This window comes from Eublepharis macularius, chromosome 3, assembly GCF_028583425.1.
Source record: "Eublepharis macularius isolate TG4126 chromosome 3, MPM_Emac_v1.0, whole genome shotgun sequence".
In the NCBI taxonomy this organism is placed as follows: Eukaryota; Metazoa; Chordata; class Lepidosauria; order Squamata; family Eublepharidae; genus Eublepharis; species Eublepharis macularius.
Window position 1 is genome coordinate 63,183,560 of NC_072792.1, and position 16,056 is coordinate 63,199,615.

The 16,056-nt window shown below is 39.6% G+C and overlaps 1 protein-coding gene across 2 annotated transcripts in view; it reads left to right on the forward strand.

The window, feature by feature from the left end:
• STS (steroid sulfatase) overlaps positions 1-16,056 on the forward strand; it is a 183,065-nt gene that overhangs the window by 38,776 nt on the left and 128,233 nt on the right. For both annotated transcript variants that reach the window (XM_054973193.1, XM_054973194.1), the window contains exons 2-3: positions 10,803-10,980; positions 15,552-15,673. In XM_054973193.1, coding sequence (XP_054829168.1) covers positions 10,838-10,980; positions 15,552-15,673 — 265 coding nt within the window. In that variant the 5' untranslated portion in view covers positions 10,803-10,837. The remainder of the gene's footprint in view (positions 1-10,802; positions 10,981-15,551; positions 15,674-16,056) is intronic.

Below are 16,056 nucleotides of genomic sequence, written 5' to 3' on the forward strand. Positions count from 1 at the left end.
TGAATACCAGCAGTGGACAGTCAGCAATGAGGGAAAGCTTTCTGATAATATCTGTATGAAACCACTGACCATTGTGTGAAACAGGATACTGAGCTTGATAGGTCTGGTCACGACTAGCTGTTTTTATGCTTTAACTTTACTCTCAACTGTAGAAATTTTAAAATTGGACTAAATACCATCACAGGTAATGAGCAGGGCCGGTGCCACCGTTGAGGCGGTGAGGTGGGCAGGCGCCACGGGGCTGGAGGGGGTGCCGGGGGCGGAGGCGTGCACCCCGCACCGCTGCCAGCCAGCCTGCGTCGCTGCAGGCCAGCCGTGTGCCGCCGCTGCCGCTGCTGCATGTCCCCAGGCAGGCACAGCAGCAACGGGACAGGGACGGTGCGCGGCGTGCGGGCGGCCTCCTCATGCCGCCTCAACCATCCTGCAGCAGCGCGGCGCCCCCAGCCAGGCACAGCAGCGACGACGGGACAGGGGCGTGTGGCGCATGGGCGGCCTCCTCGCACCTCCTCAGCCACCCTGCCGCGGCGTGGCGTGATGACGTCATCGTGTGATGATTTCATCATGCATTCCGGGGCACGCACGCACGCACGCAAGGCTGCCTCCAGCACCAGAAACCCTGGCACCGGCGCTGGTAATGAGTCAGGCTTCTTGAGATAGAACTGACCTCTAAGGATAGGCTAAATAATTTGCTACTTTTTGAGCATGCCAACATATAATACCACTTTTGAGAAACATTGAATAATATATTACCTATATACTTGTGGTAGAATTAGTCAGTCTAAATCTGAAAAGGCCTAGGATTTTGTCAAGAGTGACTGAACTTAGAGTACTGAAATGTCTTTAATACTCCAAAATAATGTAGTTAAGAATCCAGAAATGTTATTGTTATCTTTACATTTAGGGGACAAGGATAGAGTAATACTGTACTATATGATAACGGTGGCAAGAACTTTGTATGCACAATATTGGAAGAAAGAAGAAATACCGAAAACTGAAGAGTGGATACAAAGAGTGCTATATATGACGGAAATGGACAAATTAACAAGGAAACTGAGGGCCAAGCTACAAGTGACGAATGACACTTGAACAGCAAGTGTATTTCTCCCTGTTCACTTGCCCTCCACTCAATCCACTTGCCGTTCAAGTGTCATTCGTCATGTGTAGCTTGGCCCTAAGAGAGCAAGATCCAAAGGAATTTTTTGAGGACTGGGGGAAATTGAAAAAATACTTAGAAAAAAGATGGGATGTTAAAGGACAATTATGGTCTTTTGAGTGTTATTAAGTAAGATAAGATATAATGTAAATCTTTACCATTAAGTTTAAAATGACAATTAATGAAAGATAACAAATCCTGCCGGGCCCTAGTTTCCTCAGACAGAGAGTTCCACCAGGTCGGAGCCAGAACTGAAAAGGCCCTGGCTCTGGTAGAAGCCAGGTGGACCTCCCTGGGACCAGGGACCATCAGCAAGTTCTTAGTGGCTGATCGAAGCGACCTCCGGGGAACATATGGGGAGAGGTGGTCCCGAAGGTATGCTGGGCCCAGTCCACATAGGGCTTTATAGGTCAACACCAAAACCTTGAACCGGACCCGGTACTCAACCGGTAACCACATCAAAGTATCATTTATAGAGTATCCTTTATAAAGTATCATTTGTATCTTTCCAACATTAGAACAAAAAATAGAGAGGCTCCATTGGCACAGCACTTTGAATTACACCACAGACATGAACGTGAATTTAAATATTCCATACTTGAGGTAATAAAACCATCTGACAATGCTAGCAAGATATTGCAACAGACTGAAGCCAAATGGATTTTTAGAATGGACAGCCTTGCTCCTTAAGGACTTAATAATGAAATTGACTTCACAGTATTTTTGTATTTTTGTAACTTTCCTCTTACAAGTAGTTGGTCTACCATTTAATAATATTTTACCATCAAATGTATTTCTCTATAAAATTTATTTCTCTATAAATGATACTTTGATGTGATGGGATAATTAATATTGTCACAATTATTTTTGGATAGTGGTAAGGTCTCTTTAAAAGAATCAGCACTGTAAATGATGTTGTTGTTAAATACTGACTAGCCTATGGAGCCACACCTGTACTCGATAGAGGGATGTGATTTGAAAATGATGTTCATTGAAGGAAACAGTAAGTCCGTTACGGCTTTATTTGTATTACAGTAATTGGAAATGTCTTCCGAATTGCAGCCTGTGATTGAAGCCTTCACATTCCCCCATCCAAATGTTTCCAAATCTGATGGGTGGGGAAGCGGGGAGTCTCCCCTTGCAAGGACTCAGTTGGCAGAGAGACAATGCTATTCTCAGGTAGCAATGGAGAAAAATATGCACTCTTGTGCATTGTGCTCCTTCTCCCTTCCCACCAACAGAGTTAATTAATAAGTACTCTCACCCCTGGGGATATGATTGGGGCAGTTAAGGAAAACAAGATACTGCTGTGCAAGCCTGCTGCTGCTGCTGCTGCTGCTGTGAGGCACTAACCAAAATGAAACACACAAAAATTTTGACAGGAATGTGCTGTTATAACTGCTTTCCCAGATTTGGTTCACTGTTCCAGAAGCTGCTTTAACAAAACAAAACCATTTCCAGTTGTATTTTCAGCTCGTTTTTATACACTCTTCCTATTAATCAGTGAACGAATAACATGTAGCACAGTAAAATAGTATTACAGGCTAAGAAGAGCCTTCAACTATGTGTAAAGCATATGTGTGGGATATGAGAATTTCTTTTCTGTTTTTAAACTTCTTTCTTTTCATTTGTGGAATGTTGGAAGGCATTACCACCTTTACACAATATTGGGTAGGCTGCTCCCACACCACTCCCTGATGTTATAAAATATTGTGTAGTGAACTATAACACTGGCAACCTATGCCCAATATGTGTTACATTACCTTATCAAGCTGTAGCCCAGGGAAAGGCAAATACTCATTACTGGAAAGGGAGGAGGCGCACCTATACAGGGGGTACCCAGCTATGGTAGTCTAGTAACTTATTTTTTATCATTTTTCTATTTGTATGCATCTGAATTTTATTATTAACAAAGTATATATTGACCAAGAATGTACAAGCAGCATTTAAAAAAGATTTCCAGAGCAAGTTGAATGAGAAATACTGTAAAGTCAAGCAGTTATTCAAGCTTTGAAAAAGTGTTAGGAGGTGTAAATGGATGTGAAGGTTGTTTAAAACAAACCAGGCTACATCTGCTCTGTGTTTCTAGAATGATCAAGTTGATGACAAGCAGCTAATAGGTGAGAAGACTGAGCTTATTTCTTTCTCAGCCTGTGAAAGTATGTGTATAAGATTACAACTACACATGAAGTGTCAAGTTATTGTGCAGAAGACCGGAGGGGAGCAGAGAGATAGCAAATATGAGAACGCTCATTGTAGAGGAAAAAAAAATTGGTGGATGTTTTGGGAGCCTATCTCTGGATATCGTTAAGGGCTAAAAAGCTTTTTATGGAGAAAAGTTGGTAGCACTTCATGATGACTTTATGCTCTTTCATTTCTAGCACTCTTATATGTATGACAAACTCAAATATCTACCCAGTCAAACAATTACTAGACTTGTTAATAATGAAGATGACCAATTATGCGACTCATTGCTAGAGACAGCTAGTACTTTGTGCATGTCTTTGAACAACCAAGGAAGAAGGAATACATGAAAAACGAGAAGAGAATAAACCATAATGCATGGAGGAGTCTCCTGGGTCAAAAAAGGAGAGCTATACAGCTGACCTGGGAAAAAACGGAGGGGGGGCACCTGTCAGGAGCCAAGGAACCGGGAAGTATGGAGTAGGGCTTAAGGAGAGTCAAAGGGAGTCTCCAAGGCAGGAATCAGGAGCTATGTTGGAGCAATGAGGAGAAAGATAACATTGGTTGTCAGCTTCCCATCTTTTCTGGGAGGCAAGTGATAGCTTTCTGTGTTAGATTTATCGGTTCAAACATTACCTCATGTTTTAGAAGTCAAAGAATTTGTACAGAAGATGGGTTTAGTACTGCTATTAACTCAGGAAATATGCTAAATTGACCTATTAGATTTAGGCTTAGGTTTAGACATTGTTTGGAAAACTATAAAGAATCATACTGTCTTTCTGTCGTCTGTAATTATCTCAGGACCCAGGAAGCAAACCTTAAGGAAGAATTGTATTTTTGCTCACTGTGCACCTTATTGTTTCACCTTTGAGATGGCACTTCATCTAACTTGAATTCCCTTGCAGAAAACTAACAAGTTCAGTGCTAATTTAAATTGTAGTTTCCATTTTGATTTTTTTTAGGCACAGAGTATACGGGGTGGCTGGGTGGTCCCAAGTGCTAATTTCCCCTATATCCTATGGTGTTAGGTAGTCACAGACTGGGAGGTGATGTTGTGAGGTAACAGCAATAGGCTCACTCTGAAACCACTTGCATACTCTCTGGAAGATTTGGAAGATAGTATATGATTGGTATATGATTGGCAAATGAAGATGGCTAACAAAACTAAAACCTGGGGAAGTGATGCCAAAAGAGAATATACTCACTAGAAATATTTGGTTAACCAGGTGGCCTGTTACTTCCCAGTAGATGGTATGTTGCTGTATACAACAGTGTCCAGAATGAGATCCTTCATTGTGTGCACCATACTTCAAAAGCTAATCTAAATGTATATAAAGGTAACAGATGTGAAAAATAACTGCAACATGTAAATTTCAGACATTCCATTTTCGATCAAGAAACAGTGATGATTTATTCATTAAATCAGATGAAGCAGGTACAACTCAGTATTTTTTTCATCTTCTGTGACATAGATAGTTAAAAGACTCACAGAGAGTGTGGGTAACTATTTACTTAGTTTTGATACCACTTTGTAATGATTTGCTCTGTTTCTAAAACTTTTTAAAAGCTTTGGCTTTGGACCTTAAATTCAGCTCCTCCTTACATTTCTTTAAATTTACACCTCAGGAGACCTCTAATCATAGCCAACCCACTTTTTAATTCCACTCACACAGAACTTCAGCTGTTCTCTACTTTACCCAAGCTGATACCTTAAGAACCCCTTCCCTGTTTTATCTGAGAGTCTCTCTACAGAGACATCTTACATGGGATGCTCAAGTGTAGGGAGATGCAATGTTAGTAGGGAAGCATAGTTTAAAAAGACAGAGCCAAAGGCTCTGTCACTTTTATCTCTCCACAGGAGGATAGTTTTAAAAGACAGAGCTGGAAGAGATCACTCCTCAGAGGGTTTGTTATTTTTATCTTCGCCTCCCCAAAGGGGAGGTAAAATTGACAGAACCTTTGGGGAGGCAGATAAAATTAACAAACCCTCTGAGGAGCGATCTTTGCAGGATCTGTAGAAAGGTGAAATTAACACTTTTCGGCTAACATTGCGTCTCCCTACACGTGAGCGTCCCTGTGTAAGATGTCTCATGTAGAGAGACTGTGAGCCAAACAGACAGCATGCCAGGCATGTGGAGGACATGTGTCAGTTTCCTGCAAGGTTCCATGGGAAGTATAGTGAGAAAGAACCTCTGCCAGGGAGAAGAGGGAGAGAATCCTGTAAAGAGTGGGCAAACCCTCTGGGCCTGGTTCTGGTGCTGATAACAGCCACACAGTACCCCAGAAGCTCTCCCAAAGTAGTATGCCCCACCTGTTTATACCAGACTCACCGGTTTCAGGGTTCTTAGCTGGAAACCCTTGTGCACAACAGGCAGACACTCAAGACACAGGAAAGATAATTATTTATTAGCTCAAGAGAACAGTCAAAATAACAATACTCACTCTTGAGGCAAAGCAATGGCAATAGAAAAAAAAGAGCTTGACCTAATCTTAGCTAAAACAAAGCCCACTAGACAAATAGGTACTCAACTTCCATGCTCCTGTGATTCAGCTTCCTTTCCCTCTTTTCAATCCACCCAGCCTTTTCTTAAGGCTGGGGGAGGAGCCACCTAATCAAGGACAACCACCAGGTGCACTTAATTAGCCACTTATCCACTGTTCTAGACAAATCCCTCTTCACCCTAGCAGAGGTTCTTTCTCTAGGCATCTCATCTAGTCTGCTTGGCTCCCTCTTGCTGCCACTATCTCCCCTTGCTCCCCTAAAAGCATTCAGCAGCCAGAGGGAGCCAAGCACTCAGGCAGTGGTCAGAGGGAGCTGGCAGCAGTGATTGGTTCCTTGTCCCTCTCACCCCTGCTGGCGCACTGCCCTTGCTCCTCTAAATGCTCTCAGCAGCCAGAGGGAGCAGAGCATGCTGACAGCGGTGAAAGGGACAAGGAGCCAATCGCTGCTGCCAGCTCCCTCTGACTGCCACCAGTGCAATTGGCTCCCTCTCGCTGCAACCTGCAGAGTTTTGATAAGCATACTGGTTTCAGAATAGTTCTTAAACTTGACAGTTTAGCAAATAATTATCTCTTCTTAAAGGTATTTTCACAGAGTCCATCACACAAAGTAATTTTCCACACAAGTCTTCACTAACAAAATAAACTCTCTTCACATCACTAACAAAATAAACTCTCTTCACATCCACACAGACATAGATCCATTCAAGCCTTTCCACACAGCTTGCTTGACCTAAATAGAACATTTTTCCCTAGATAGAAACTGACTCCCCAAAGTGCACACACAGTTTACCTGATTTACACAGAATTAGGCTCTCAGGCTTGCACATGGCTTGCCTGATCTGGCCAGAATCCTTTCTCTGAGAAACACACAACCTCTCAGGAACACAGTTTCTCTGAACTTGGCAGAATAAATACTTTCTCTCAAAAATACACAGATACTTCAGGCCACACACAGGTTACCTGATTTAACTAGAATAACCTTTCTCTTATACAGAGGGTGATTGAAAAACTTGCCCTCAGCAGTGACTAAAAACTGCAGTTCAATCCACCTCCTAGGATTCAACTACCATCCCATTAGAGCAGACTCCATTCATCCATCCAGCCCACCCGCCTTCTTTCCTTGGAGGCCTCCAATTAAACTCACAGCAACAATTTTAAAACCCCCACATTAGCAAGCAGGAATAAAATCCAAATTAAATACATTACAGGCAAAATTTAAACCAAATGAACTCTGAGATCAGTCCTTAGATTATCTTAATCAAAACCAGGAAAATGGATATCAAGTTAGATTTTGTTCAGACTCATTTATGGTATCCTGGCCCTCTTGGAGCAAGGAGGACAGACGCATGGAACTCTGGAGGTGACTAGTTGCTGGGTGCAGGACAGCATATCAACAATCCTGAGACCCTATCCTTTTTATTTAGAAGCAGCAGCAGAAGGAAATCAATTACAGATGGTCTTGTGGGAAGTGCTAAGATCTGGGTTCTGGTGGGGAAACAGTAATAGTATTAGATGGCTTTTCCTGGAGCTTGAAATCCCATCCACTAGTTTTCTTGACTAGGGCACCAGTTTCTAGAGCTCAGTAACGATCAGAAAAGGGGTGGTAGTAGGTTATTATTATCCTCACCACAATCACCCCTGTGAGTTGGGTGGGGCTGAGAGAGCTCTAGAAAAGCTATGACTGACCCAAGGTCACCCAGCTGGCTTCAAATGGAGGAGTGGGGAATCAAACCCAGTTCTCCAGATTAGAGTCCCGCCACTCTTAACCACTGCACCAAACTGGCTCTCTGTATTTTGTATTATAAGCCAGGTAATTAGGGATGTGTCATGCTTTTCATTTCTTTGTTTTTATGTGATTATTTTGAACCATTTTGATTAGTGATGTTTCCAATTCATTTATTTCTTTTGTGCCATTTATATAACATTGATGGGAAAATATCATTGACCATCAGGGCTGAGAAATTTTATAGCATGTCTAGATAATTGAAAAAATGGCAGGATCGATAGCTGGGCCTTGTATCCTTGGTGCAACATTACTGACCAAGGGAAGCTGTGGAATGCTGATTGGTTTATGGCAGTTTCATCCACATGGGGCTTATTTTAATTACCCTCCAATTACCAATGGTTCACATTGAGAGGACTTGTTGCTACTCCTGCCAGAGGACTTACTTTTCAGATTCAAAACATCTTTCATAAAAAGAATGGCACTTAAAAAATTAAATCTTAAAAATTTTAAATATCTGTATGTGAGCTCTATACCTCTATATTTGATACTAAAAATGCAAAACAAGTGTATAACTCTTTTGGTGTATTCTTCTTTTGACTCCAGTTTGATAAGCAATTTCCTTGTCAATCAAAAGAAACAGTAGGGAGAATAGCCTCCCTGCTCCTTTTAGCGTTTTTATGAGAGGATGGTGTGACTCCTCTGTTCTCTCCATATATCTTCCAGACCAAAAAAGAGACGAGTTGACAAAAACCAAACGTATTGTTAAACGTACGAGACCCCTGCTTGCACAGACCCACATTTGCAATTACTATCAATGAAAAGAGCCACTTTTACTTCTGTCCCAGGTGTGGACCTGCACCTCAGGGAGGCTCACAGATTACCCATTCCTCTGGTGGTGGCTGTTTCAAGGGGGAAACCACTTGCCAACTACAAGCCCACCAGGCAAGGCCTTCGCCATTTTTTCTGAAATATGGGGCAGATGCCACATTGGGGAACAATGCTCAGAAGAGCTGCAAGTGTCATCTCAAAGAGCTACATGTGGCTCCTAGGCCACTGAGTATCACTGGTTTAAGGTTATGCAGATAGGATATAAAGTTCCTAATTGCTATGAAAGCCCCACCTCCTGCTTAACATTCATTTATTTTTTTATTGGTGAAGGATAGCTTCTTATGGAAATTAGGAGTCCAAAAACTCACAAGCTTTTAGAATAACATTTCCTAGAATTGCCAGTTAATAAAGAACTGGTAATGTCCAGAAGGAATGTTACATTGAAAAGAAAAGGGGGATCCATTTATGATTTTATGAAGTTATGAAATTTCATAAATTCAATTTATGAAGTTATGAAATTAAAATAATATACATCAGCATCATAACCTTTGATTGGCATATAAAAATAATAAAAATGTTTCTTTATAAATATATGTTAGCCAATAGCTGTGATTTTCCTTTCCAAATATTCACCCTAGTAGGCCAATAGAAATATTCTTAATTATTTTATTAAAACAGAAAATAGCATTGGACTGTAGAAAGAATATCAAAAGTGGACTATATAATAGAAAGTAACATTAGACAGTAAACATAATGTCAAAACAAAATATGTAACAAAGTATTAAAACTACATAATTATATAATAAAAAATAACCTTAAAGAATAAGCATAATATCAAATACAGAAATGTATAGTATAACATTTCTCCTCTCCATCCCTTCACTTATTTATGTTAAAATACATTAAACTTACCATTTTATATTCAGCATATTAAAAAAAAAACCTTATCTTTCAGCTACGTAGTCAAAAAGATGTTCCATTTTTCCTGAAATTATTAAATTGATCTGTTATGCATATAAGAAGTTAATTTTGCCATTGTCATGTAAACATACAATTTATTCATCCATTCAGTCATGTTTGGACAAAGTTCCATCTTCCATTTTGTTGCATATACTACTCTCGCCACCATGACCATATATTTAAAGAGTTCACTGTGTTCTTTTGCAATATTACTTGTCAAAATATTTAATAACATATTTTTGGGATCTAGCACAAAGCAGAGCTTTAATATTTTTTTGCATCTCTTCATGTATTTTTATCCAATATCTTCTCTCTTTCTTGTATGTCCACCACATGTGATAGAATGTTGCGTCCATACATTGACATTTCCAGCACATTCCACTATAACCCTTATTGGTTTCTGCAATGTCTTTAAGAGTAATATACCATCTAAAAACATTTTATACCAATTCTCCCTTAACATTTGACAATCTGTAAATTTAATTTCTTTAGTCCATAAATATATCCATTTTATCATACAGTTTTTAACTTGCTCTGATTCTGTTTCATACTGCAACAAGATTTTATATACTTTTCCTAACAAGTGGTTTGGATCACCACTGATTAGGCATTCAAACACTGTTTTTTCTCTTAGTCAACCACCTTCTTTGGATAGTTGTTCTTTAAATTTGGATATCATTTGATGATACATCAACCATGGGATGTTTTTCTCTTGAACCCAAATAGAAATATTGTGTATATCTGAATGTTAATTTATTTTGAATTTTAGTTGTGTTGGTATTTATGAGTTTTTTAGAGGAAGAAATTTCCTGAATGTGTAGTGTCCTTGAACGCACTCCAGTATGAATGGTATGCTTCCGTTCTGTGTTAAGCTTTAGTTTTCTCTTTTAGTACATATATTTGAAAAAATATGAAAGGTACATATTGTTGAGGCAAACATGCATAGTAAGGCAGCTAGCAGTGACAGATTAAAGTCATCTAGAGTTGTAGCAAGATGACAGTTAGCTATTACATGACTTTAGCCAGGTGATGAGTTTTTCTATGTATGCCAAGGACATTTGGGCTGGCACAGTGAGTCAGCACTATGGCTGTGATAGGCTAACATACACTATATAAGAAAATAGAGTCTTTTACTTTTGGGGCTCTTGCTCTGCAGGTTGTCTGGCGGAGCAGTTTGTCAGTCAGCATAATACGTCTTGTATTGTTGTAAATATTGTATAATACACCATTGGAACTAAAGCTTGGTGTGTCGTATCTTTCTCTTGAACCTGCCACTGAGGCCAGTGCATCATAAACCACCGCGACACATATTGCTTTTAAACTTTGATATGAGTAATTTCAGGAACACAAAAAGTCTGTTTGTTTGTGACTGTGGTTCGTACTATAACTGAAAGGGCAGTGGTGATGTTTAAAATAACCACTGTGTAAAAATTATTTTATTTACCCTAGGTGCACTTGAAATGTTTTGATCTACAAGCAAAACGATGATACTTCTTTTTCATGTGCTATTTTATCTGTGGGAAGCAAGCAATGCTAATGAAAATGTTTCAAAGCCCAATATTGTCATACTCATGGCTGATGACCTCGGCATTGGAGACTTGGGGTGCTATGGGAACAGAACTCTAAGGTTTGCTAACTCAATTGGTGCATGGGGTGTATGCTATTTTTATATATATAATGTCTAATCTAAAATATTTTTGGTCTAGTGATGTGTAGTTTCATGCAGTCTACAGGTAGTGAATTGCATTATATGTTCTCTGGCCACCTCATGTATTAAAAACCCAGGAACCATTTCTGTTCTGCAATGAAGAGCAATTTACAATGGAAAAATATGTTCAGTTATGCCTAAAATTTTCCATGTCTACCACTTTCACTAGCTCTCAGTTTGAGGAGAAATTGCAGCTGTATGTTTCTACCCTTCCAGTTCTACAGCATCTTGAGTTCTTGACAGAAACCAGCCCCAACCTGTTCAAGTGGACAGGAACTGTGGCAAAAACTTTGCTCCAGCAGACTATGTTTATATTGAAATTCCTTAAATACTGTTAAGATTTCCCCAGACTGGATGATCCATTGGCCTTATCCTGATATTTTTCCAGACAGTCTCACTAAAAATAAAAGGTTCGAGATTTAAAAGAGAAGGAAGAGAGAGAAAATCAATCTTAACAAAGATGGTTATCCTTTAATGGACATTTTAAACATAACAATGTCAGTGATTCCATAAAAATAATACAGAGGTCCTGTTTTCTTCTTTGAGAAGAAAAGTTTTGGTGTGTGCAGTGAAGGCAGCACCTACAGGTAGAGAACAGGAATGGAAAGTCTAAAGGGAAATCATGTAGAATCAGTTATCTTTCATGTAGAGATGGGCACGAACCAGAAAAAAATGAACCATGTGATTCATGGTTCGTCACATTTTACAAACCACAAACTTTCACGAACCTGCCCCAGTTCGCGAACTGGTTCGTTTGGTTCATGAAAATGTCACTTCAGGGCCAGCAAATCACCACTTTCAAGTCAGCAGAAGGTCACTTCTGGATCAGCATAAGGTCTGCAGAAAGCCCAACCCCCATTGCCTAGGAAACTGATTAATTGGCACCAGGCTGTCTGCAGTGACGAACCAAAAAATGAACCAAACGAACCACCCTAAAAGTTCATGGCAGTTTGTCAAAAATGGGTTCTGACGAACTGCTGGTTCGTGAACCACGAACCAGCATGGTTCGTGACAAACTTTGGTTCATATATCAGTTCATGCCCATCTCTACTTTCAAGTACTCCTATGTCAGAAATAGCAAATATAAATAGAAATTGGCCAACACACTATAACTTAAATGCATGACAACCCTATATACTTTTAAAGAACTAATAGCAGACATGATTTGGAAGGTTCATCATTTCACAATTAAATCCCTGAAGTGCTTGCATGAAAGATTTAACCACCTTAACATATATTTAGAGATGAGTGACTTTTTGATGTTCAAAGAAAATCAAGACATACAAAATAGAGAATATAATTGGGGAACCTCCAAAGACTTGGGGGTGGGTGTCACCTCGTTTCCCCCTGTATTCCTCCCGCACACTATTTCATTCTTCTCTCCTCTTGACAGTCTTGATATTCTCTTCCTTTCCCTGCTTCCTTCTCTCCAGACACCAGCCAACCTTCATTTTTATACCCCAACTTTCTTTCTAATGGGAATCCAAATTAGCTTGCATCATTCTTCTCTTCTCCATTTTATCCTCTCAAATCTACCTCTGTGAGATATATTAGGCTAAGAGTGTGTGACTGGCCCAAGGTCACCCAGCGAGCTTCCATGGTACAGCGGAGATTCAAACCTGGGTCTCTCAGATTGTAGTCTGATACTCTATCCACAGTACTATTTTGATCAAAGATATAGTGAAGAGAGGAGTGACAGGCAGGAAGGGGACGTTCTGCAGAATTTCAGAATTTCACTCCCAGACCTGCTAAGCACCACCCTGTGGTATGCAAAATTAAAGAACTGCAAACTATAGTTACCAATTAAAACTTTGGGCAAGAATAAACAATCACTGGGAGAATGCCAAACAAAACAAAGAAGTCGTTACCCATTGGCAGAATGCAGCAACAGAATGGGACAGATGAGCCTCCCCGGGGAAAGAATTCCAGAATTTTGGTACCACAACTGAGAAGGCTCTCTGTTGAGGCAATCTGCCTAATCTCAGAAGATGGGGCACCTGAAATGAGGCCTCCAAAGATTATCACAGTTGTTGGGTAGGTTCATGAGGAAGTAGAAGGTTCTTCAGGATTGGTTTCAAACCATATAAGGCTTTAAAAGTCAGCACCAGTACCTTGAATTGTGTCCAGAAATAGATTGGGAGCTAGTGTAGATGGGCCAAGACTAGAGTGATATGGTCTTATGACCCAATTCAGTCAACATCCTGGCTGCAACATTCTTCACCAATTAAAAATTCCAGACACTTCTCAAGGGCAGCCACACATAGAGTGCATTGCAATAATATAATCCAGGTGTAACCAGGGCATGCAGCACAGAGGCCAGATATTTTCTGTACAGGAAAGGCCACAGTTGGATAATCAGCTAAAACTGGTAAAAGGCAGTCCTGGCCACAGCTGCCACCTGCTTATTCAGCAGTAGGCCTGGGTCCAAGAGCACTCCCAAACTGTGGACCTAGTCATTTAAGGAGAGAGTAACTCTATCCAGAACAGGTGATACCTTAAATTCCAGGTCAGATTTTAAGCTCACCGGTGGCACTTCATCTTTTCAGGGTTAAGCTTAAGTTTATTAGCTTGCATTCCCTCCAGAACTTCCTCCAGGCAGGGTTTTCTCAGGTTCAGAGTTTATACATGGATCAATTAGAAATAGACCGTTTCCACGCTGTCTATAAATAGCGCAAGACTCACGGAAGGCTGCCGGCTTCCTCGCACGATTTTTAACACCAACTGTTGACAAAATGCCATAAATCACCATTTATGGTGTTTTGTAAACAGATGGCATCAAAAATCGCACGAGGAAGCCTGCAGCCTTCCATGAGTCTCGTGCTATTTATAGACCGTGTGGAAACGACCATAAAGAACAGAGCTGAGTATCATCCACATATCAGTACAACCTAGCCCAAATCGCCAGATCACCTCACCTGGCAGTTTCATGTAGATGTTAAAGATCATTGGAGAAAAGATGGAACCTGCAAACATAGGCCAAAGGTGAAGGGGCTGAACAGCAATACCTGTCCACAACCTTTTGAAACCTGCCATCCAGGAACGAGCACAAAGTGGTGCTTCCGAGGCCCAGCCTGGAAAGGCTATCTTGATGGATGGTTAGTCTTAAAGGTGTTACTGGACTCTTTTCTATTTTTGATGGATAGCATGATTGATGATATCAGAAGCCACTGAGAGGTGCAGGAAAAACAACAGAGTTGCATTCCTTCTGTCCATTTCCTGGTACCATCTTCTGGTGACCACGGCTATTTCAGTCCCAGTTTGCACCCCTCCAGCCCTACAAACAGCGACTCGGACAGCCCAGCTCCCTGAGCTGCGTTAGACCTCCATGGATCCCAAGCCGGAAGCAATACTGGGGAGATATAATAGAAATAATTAATGAGGTTTTGCAAACCCAAATAAATAAGAACCCAGAGTTGTTGCTACTGAACTTGGGAATGGAAGAAGTTCCAAGACAGTACAGAACATTGCTATTTTACATGACTACAGCAGCAAGACTTTTGTATGCGCAGAAATGGAAAGTGCAAGAAATACCAACTATAGAAGATTGGATTTACAAATTGCTGTACATGGCTGAGATGGACAAAATGACAAGAAAACTTAAAGATCTTAATCCCGGATAATATATTTCAGACTGGGAGAAATTGAAACAATATCTAGAAAAAAAAATGGAATGTGAAAGGAGGATTGTGGCAGTTTGAGGATTATTAATATGTGACTTTATAAAGGGGAGAGAGAAGTAACTTTACCATTAATGGGGAAACTTAGCTATTAATTAATCTAAGCTAATATTAGTAATAAGGAGATTGTATTAAAAATAGATAGTTTAAACAGTGAAATGTAGATTGATATATTAGAAAATTGGAGATATAGAAGAATTTGAACATGCTTAGAATAAGTGATATAACATATATAGGATTTAGAAAAATTATGGTTAAGAGTAATTTGAGTAATAAGAGGGGTTTGGGGTTGGAAAGCTGTTGGAAGACAGTAAGGAGGGGGGAAGGGGGGCTGATATAATTTAGATAAGACGGGGAATTTGTGTATTGAATAACATTGTATGTACTCACCAATAATTTTTTAAAAAAAAGAATGTACTGGCACTGCTGCATTGTGCTTTTGATTGTAGCGGGCATACAAACATTGATTCCCAGCATTTTGCTCCTCAGTTTCAACATGAGATAAAATATGAAAAGAAAACACAGTATAAGCTACAAGTACAATTGTATGCAGAGTTAACGGTCATCTAGCTCATTGATTTCAATTATGTGTTAATGCTTCATAGGGATAGGCTGTACATTGGGGAGAGGGAAGTGTTCTATAAACTATATTGTAGAAGAACATACGTACTTCTTAAAGTTGTCTAACAGTGCCATTCTAAGCAAAATTACACTCTTGTAAACCATTTAAAGTAAATTGTCTTAGAAGAGATGGGATGGCACTATTCTATGTATCCAGAATGCAAATCCATTAAAATTTTTGTTTTCATCCAGAACTCCCAATATTGACAAATTAGCTAGAGAAGGTGCAACATTAACTCACCATATAGCAGCCTCACCACTTTGCACTCCAAGCAGAGCTGCTTTTGTCACAGGCCGGTATTCAGTCAGATCAGGTAAGCTGTGTTTCTAAGCTATTTAAATATTAATAATTTATTATTATTTCATGTCTTGTTATTTCTAATTGTATTTTTAAATATTTTCATCAGTACTGTAATACTGCAATATTTTAATCAGTACTGTAATAATGTTGTCATATATTTTAAATTTCATTAGGTAAATTTTAAGGTCTACAATGTATTGCTACAGAAGAAATTCAAACATTCTATTGTTTGGTTATACATTACAGCACAAAATTCCAGGATAATTGTTTTTATTAACATTATTGAAATCATACATTATGGAACAGAAAAAAATATTTTTCAATTTAATACACTTTTATTAATTGTTCTAGTATACAGCAAAAGGAATTCATCTTGAATCACAATTTCTATTCTCA